Below are 6,000 nucleotides of genomic sequence, written 5' to 3'. Positions count from 1 at the left end.
CTTCAATGCCACAGAGCCCTTTTTCCCCTTTTTTCTGGCATGCATTGTATGAAGTGTCTTATAGGCCACCAACCATTATCAGTGATCAGCAGTCCTGGTACAAAAGCACTTTGTGTGGATGATATGATCTGAGGCAGTACCTGTTTCAATCTATTTGCCAATACCTTGGAAATAATTTTGTAAATAACATTACATAAACTTATAGGTCTAAACTCAGACATTCTCTCCGGATTTTGTACTTTAGGAATAAGCACAATATTTGTATGATTAATATCAGGGAGCATGTTACCATTATTTAAAAAAATCCAAAACAGCTAAAACAACAGAATCACCCACAATATGCCAGTATTTTTGATAAAAAAGAGCGTTCATACCATCGGGTCCTGGAGCTTTTGTTGGTCCCATTTGAAACAAGGCCACCTGTACTTCTTCAGCAGTAAATTGAGTGGACAGAAATTCCCGCATGTCATCGGTCACCCTACTCTCCATAGCATCCAAACACTCCTCCATCTGATCACCAACACCCACCTGAAAAAGGTTATCAAAGGAATCTGATGCTACCTGAACCACCTCCTCCAAATTCTTCACCCACTGCCCCTGTGAATTCCAGATGCCTCTTATGTAATTTTTCCTTCTTCTTTGTGATGCTTTGGCATGAAAGAATTTCGTATTCCTATCGCCATGTTTCATCCAATTTATTCTAGATCGTTGGGCCCAGTATATTTCTTGTTTTTGTAGAAGTTCATCCAACTTTTTGCTCAAATTTAAATATTCAGCTTTGGAAGCTTCAGTAAGTTTGGCCTCATTCAACCTAACCAGCTGCTTCTGAGTTTCCTTGATGGCCACCGTATCCGGGTCAATTATTGATGAACCCCAGGCCATAAGATCCACCCCACAAGCCTTTATTTTTTCATGTACAGCAGCCAATCCATCCTTATCCATACCTGCATTCCCCCATGCCTCCTGAATAACATCTGCACATTCAGCCCGAAGCAACCATGACTCCTTAAACCTGAAACTTCTCCCCCAGTTCTGCCTTGGTTGTGAAAAGGATTGAATATGCAATAACAGGGGAAGGTGATCTGAAGCATGAGATGACAAGTGTACAACTCTACTCAACTGGAATCTGTCAATCCATTCTTTATTAGCAACCCCCCTATCAAGCCGAATCTTAGTATTAGCATCCCTAGGCCTCTTATTACTCCAAGTGTAGGGATAGCCCTTAAAACCAAGGTCTTACAGGTGACAATAGCTCAAAGCCTCCCTAAATGCTTCAATCTGTGAAAATTGCGCCTGTCTTGCACTTTTCTTCTCAGATGCATGTAAATAAGCATTGAAATCTCCAATCACCACCCATGGACCCACAACAAATGTTTGTAAATATTTTAACAGTCTCCATGAATCTTCCTTTTGCTGTGCATTCGGCCACCCATAAAACCCAGTCAAGTACTAGACAACACCATCATTTTCAGTTACTTTGGCTAAAACATGGTTAGCAGTGAAGTTAATAACCTCCAACCTTACATCATTCTTCCACAAAAAAGCCAATCCTCCCCCAGAATCCGGATGTCTAACTATAATCTTATTCTGAAACGGTAAGTTTCCATACAACTTTTTAAAGCTGTCCTTATCAAGTCTAGTCTCCATCAAGAAACATACTGTGGGAACTTGCTCCCTCACAATTTTGCGAAGGCTTCAACCTGTCCAAGGGTTCCCAAGCCCTTGGCAGTTCCAGCTTAACAGCCTCATTGCTCCAAGCAAGGGTGGCTTTCCACCCCCGCCGATCCATGGTCATTGCGTTCCTCATCTCTGTTCAATTTTCCTTTCTTACAGTTCAGCACATCAATCTGCCCTTCATATGCTTCCCGTGACTCTCTCTTTCCCAATCCAGGTAGCATACTAGCCTTGTTACAGCCACCTGACCCAAGGTCCATCCTATTTATACGAGTCCAAGTGCCTTTGGGCTTAACATTATTAGGCCCATTCATATCCGGATGTAAGATAGGTGTGTCTAGCCCCGGCCCTTAAGTTTGTATCAACACATCCACCAAATCATTGTCAGTGGATTTGAATTTAGCTCCCACGTACTCATCATCTCCATTTAAAGTAATGCTGACCTGTCCATGCTCCTTATTTTCCTTACCCGTTTCCACATTAACAGATTTTGCGCCCTTCACATTTGCATGGGAGTAATTACGCTCATTATTACTGAGCGTTATTTCAGCTACCGTTCCAGAAATCACGGCCTCAGAATTAATCACCTTACTAGGGTTTCCAACGGCACTAGGGTTGCCAACATCATTCGTTCTTGCTATCGCCGCCGTTGTACTCATCGAAACACCCTGAATTCCTTGTTTCGGACTCTTCTCTGCTGCAGACCCCGTCTCCTCCTCCGTACCTGCCATCTGACCTGAGACTTTGGACGATGAAACTCTTGGACGACCACCCACAGCCCTGAGAAAATCACCATATTGATACTCAATTCGGTCACCCTTTTTCTCCACTGCATAATGGGCTGCACAGTGCCGCAAATCATGGCCTAAAATCCCACAGTAGTGACAAAAGATGGGCAGTCTCTCATACTTAAAAGACACCCACGTTTTAACACCATCCGATCTAGCAATAAACCCTCCCCTTCGAATAGGTTTTGAGATAGGTAATGCTACCCGAACTCTCATGAACATGCTGATATCATCTTTCCGCTTCTTCCATTCCACCTCCTCAACCTCACCCAGACGACTCCCCACTTCCTTTGCAACTTGAGGGGAAACCATATCAAATGTTGCATCCCATATTTGAACCCAGAGGGATGCCGACTCCAATCGAATATTTCCCACGATCATGCCCTTCTTCCACCTCTGAAGTAATAGTAGCTGATTATCAAAAGACCAAGGGCCTCCTCTCAAGATCCTATCCAAATCAAACTCTGACTGAAATTTGAATTGGAAAAGATTCAGCCTAACTTCAAGAATCTGCAATGAATCATTCAATCCCCACGCTCGCCTAATCGTATTCTTCGCTGCTACTTTGTTAAAAGACTTACATGTGAGGAATTTTCCAACCAAACTCAAAGTGCAACTTTCAATAGCTTCCAATCTTCCATCATCCGAAATGGCTATAGTTTCTTCCTCTTCAATAGTCAACTTCATCTTGTCAAGCCTATCACACACAACATCCTCCATTCTACCTTGTAAACCACTAGACAATTACCCTTCGCACAAGGCCAAGGGAGAAAGTACTCGCACAAATACGAGAGGGAGAACTCCACAAGAGGGAGAGAAATTGACAAAGTAGACAAAAGTTCAATTATATTTTAAAAACACAAAACTTTAAAAAGTTGTACCTAAGCAAATAAACCAATAAGTTAAAAAGAGTTAGCTGCCCTCTTCACAAGTGCGCTTGGCAGCGCTTATTTGCTTAAAAATGAGACAAAAATGAATATAAGCAAATAAATTAATTTTTTTCAAATAAATCAGTTTATTTGATACTCATCAGTCATCACTCGTCAGGGAGCTCCTGGTCTATTGAAAACATAATGCTTGATATTAAGTTGTGTTAGATATCAAGTTTGGGCCTTTTGTCCATTTCCCTATGTGAGCAAAATTTCTTTGGCCCACAATTTAGCATTTTGGGCTCATCAGTGTAAATAATAGAGGCCTGTTACAATTTCTTCTCTTTTGAGTTCTCTGTTTTGGGTAAAAAGAGGGATGAGGAGGCTCCTCAGTCCTCACTCACCCTACTCGTAAAATTTGTAATTTTGTTTGAAAATTTGAGTAAAAAACCTATTATAATTTAGCTATAAAAATAGCATTAGTAGAACAAGTATTTATCTATTTTATATGAATTTTTTTTTTAGTTCCAAAAAAAAAAAAAAATTTATGTCACTCACGTAGTAAATGAAACAACTAGTCAGTGGTGGACCTTAGTGACTCCCAAGCTCAATAATTTAAACTATTCTTCTTTCAATTATGGCTGAATAATAATTAAATTATTCTTCTGCCCTTAACTATTGTTGCACTGTGTTATGCTGCTTACTGCTACTGATTTGATAAAATATAAATGGAGCTAATCTCTTTTTTTAGAGAGAGATAGAGAGAGGGAGGTAAAGACTAAAGAAGCAAAACCAAAACAGTGGTCATACTCGTACAATGAGGTCCACTTCTTTTTATATGGCAGCAAATCCACATAATAATTCGCGTGCCTAGCTTGTGCCACCACCCCGATTGTACGTGTGCAAAGCATATCTCAATGGGGAAAATGGTAAAAAAAAGATACTAGTGTGATGTGACCAAAAAATGTTCATGTTCATGAATGTGTACGTGTCACTTTTGTGTCCCGTCCAGCGTGTTAGTGCACTAAATGGTTGAAACCCCACCACCACCGCCACCAAGATTATTGTGAACAAGGCAAGAAGAACCTCTGCCTTTTGCTTCTAATACGATAGTTAGATTGCACTGATGATGAAGCAATTTTATTCAAAACTAGTTTAAGTGACTGTCTCAGTGTGCTGACGCAGACACCCACTTCAGTTTCTTTGGTGCAAAGCACCAAAATGCTTCTAATTCTGCCCCCAACACTTGCTATGTCAGCTTTTACTGCTGTGAGTCTTAAGGTTTTGAGGACATGGATGAGCTCAGAAAACAGCTCAGGCCGATCATCACAGCAAAAAGAAGCCCTTATGAAAACATTGTCCTTGCTGTTGTTATCAACGTTGGTGGGTTTGACATCTTGAGCAAGATCATAGTCAATTGTTACTTCATCTACTTCTGTTGGAAGTGTGCAGGCTTTGCTGACTTCATTTGCTTTTCGCTTGAGATCCTTCACATGGTCAATTACAGTTCCTAATAGAGCTGCCTTGTCCATCTGCACATAACAAAATATTGATCATTTGAGTTCGGAACATATGAATTGTGTACATAAGAATTAAGTCAAGCACTCAAGTTGCAGAAACATCTAAGTACTAAACCATTTTTTTCTCAAAAGGGCTAATGATCTCAACATGTTAAGGCATGCTCTATATGGTTATCTACAATTTTGATCATTAAAAATTTGAACCACTCCTCAATTTATGCAGGTCATCCTTGTGCACAGACTATGCTAATCTTCTCTGTATCGTTCCAATCTTATTGAATGTCCCTACATGGACTTAACAAGAATTATACAAGTTAAAATCTTTTTTGGACATTATATGACATTCATATATGATCGAATTGATGCATCAAACCATGTAAAATACTCATTTATTTGAGTGACAAGCTGAATCTACCAACTGAAAATGAAAGTTGACTTGACTAAGACTAAGTGTGCATCTTTGTGTGATGTGTGTGTGTTTTTGTGAAAGAGAATTTTTGTTCACCTTATCAGACTTGGGGATCAGTTTCCTAAGAGTTGCAAGTTGTGCATTAATCCTGTCTCGACGCCGCTTCTCTGCTTGGCTATGGCTCTTGGAACTGGAAGCAGTGGCACCTCCTCCATCATCTGCAACTCCTTCAATTGGCATAGGCCAAGAAGGTAACCCATGAAATTGGAATCTGGTAGAGGCTGATACATGAGGTGGTACCGGCCATGGGACTAGATAGGAAGACTCATTGTTTAGTGGAGCATGACACTGAGCCCAATTTTCCTCTTCAGGCCAACCACCATGATAGCAATTTTCCATGGCCAATAAATCAACAAAGACTTGCTAATAAAATTTCAACTCCAACTCTCTGATTTTTATGGCACATTATACAGCTACTACTGTTTCTTGCGCTTATAATGTGTGCGCTGTGACCTCCTTATCTTGAATGTGATTGGTGTGTAATCCAGTGACCTTTAATTGGTCAAAATGAAAATCATGTTTGGCCTTATCTCCCTGTCACGTCAATATGAAAACTTTGTTGATAAATATAACAAGCAACTATAGTACTATGCTCAAAAGGATCTTGTGGATTTTAGAAAGAGAAAAAGATGTTTGTCCTACAAAGCATTAAAGACTCACTCTTACCCAAACTTAGACCC

The 6,000-nt window shown here is 40.2% G+C and overlaps 2 protein-coding genes and 1 non-coding gene across 3 annotated transcripts; all 3 read right to left on the bottom strand.

The window, feature by feature from the left end:
* Nucleotides 1-2,024: 2,024 nt before the first annotated feature.
* On the bottom strand, nucleotides 2,025-3,182 carry LOC115957215. The gene has a single exon (XM_031075415.1). It carries the CDS (start codon nucleotides 3,180-3,182, stop codon nucleotides 2,025-2,027), a length of 1,158 nt encoding a protein of 385 aa, XP_030931275.1.
* A 904-nt stretch (nucleotides 3,183-4,086) lies between these two features.
* Nucleotides 4,087-5,984, bottom strand: LOC115954806 (transcription factor bHLH51). Its single transcript, XM_031072746.1, has 2 exons — nucleotides 5,357-5,984; nucleotides 4,087-4,863 (listed from the first exon to the last, which is right to left on the bottom strand). Exons 1-2 carry the CDS (start codon nucleotides 5,657-5,659, stop codon nucleotides 4,393-4,395), a joined length of 774 nt encoding a protein of 257 aa, XP_030928606.1. The 5' UTR covers nucleotides 5,660-5,984; the 3' UTR covers nucleotides 4,087-4,392.
* On the bottom strand, nucleotides 5,044-5,146 carry LOC115958656. The gene has a single exon (XR_004084585.1). It is a non-coding gene; the product is annotated as a U6 spliceosomal RNA (small nuclear RNA).
* Nucleotides 5,985-6,000: the final 16 nt, after the last annotated feature.

This window comes from Quercus lobata, chromosome 8 (assembly GCF_001633185.2).
Source record: "Quercus lobata isolate SW786 chromosome 8, ValleyOak3.0 Primary Assembly, whole genome shotgun sequence".
In the NCBI taxonomy this organism is placed as follows: Eukaryota; Viridiplantae; Streptophyta; class Magnoliopsida; order Fagales; family Fagaceae; genus Quercus; species Quercus lobata.
This window is presented reverse-complemented; position numbering and strand designations above follow the sequence as displayed.

Bases quoted from the DNA above. Each gene is read 5' to 3' on its own strand.
- LOC115957215 (XM_031075415.1), bottom strand. From the start codon at position 3,182: ATGGAGGATGTTGTGTGTGATAGGCTTGACAAGATGAAGTTGACTATT.
- LOC115954806 (XM_031072746.1), bottom strand. From the start codon at position 5,659: ATGGAAAATTGCTATCATGGTGGTTGGCCTGAAGAGGAAAATTGGGCT. The intron at 4,864-5,356 runs GTGAACAAAAAT...TGTTATGTGCAG, and splicing joins TGATCCCCAAGTCTGATAAG to ATGGACAAGGCAGCTCTATT.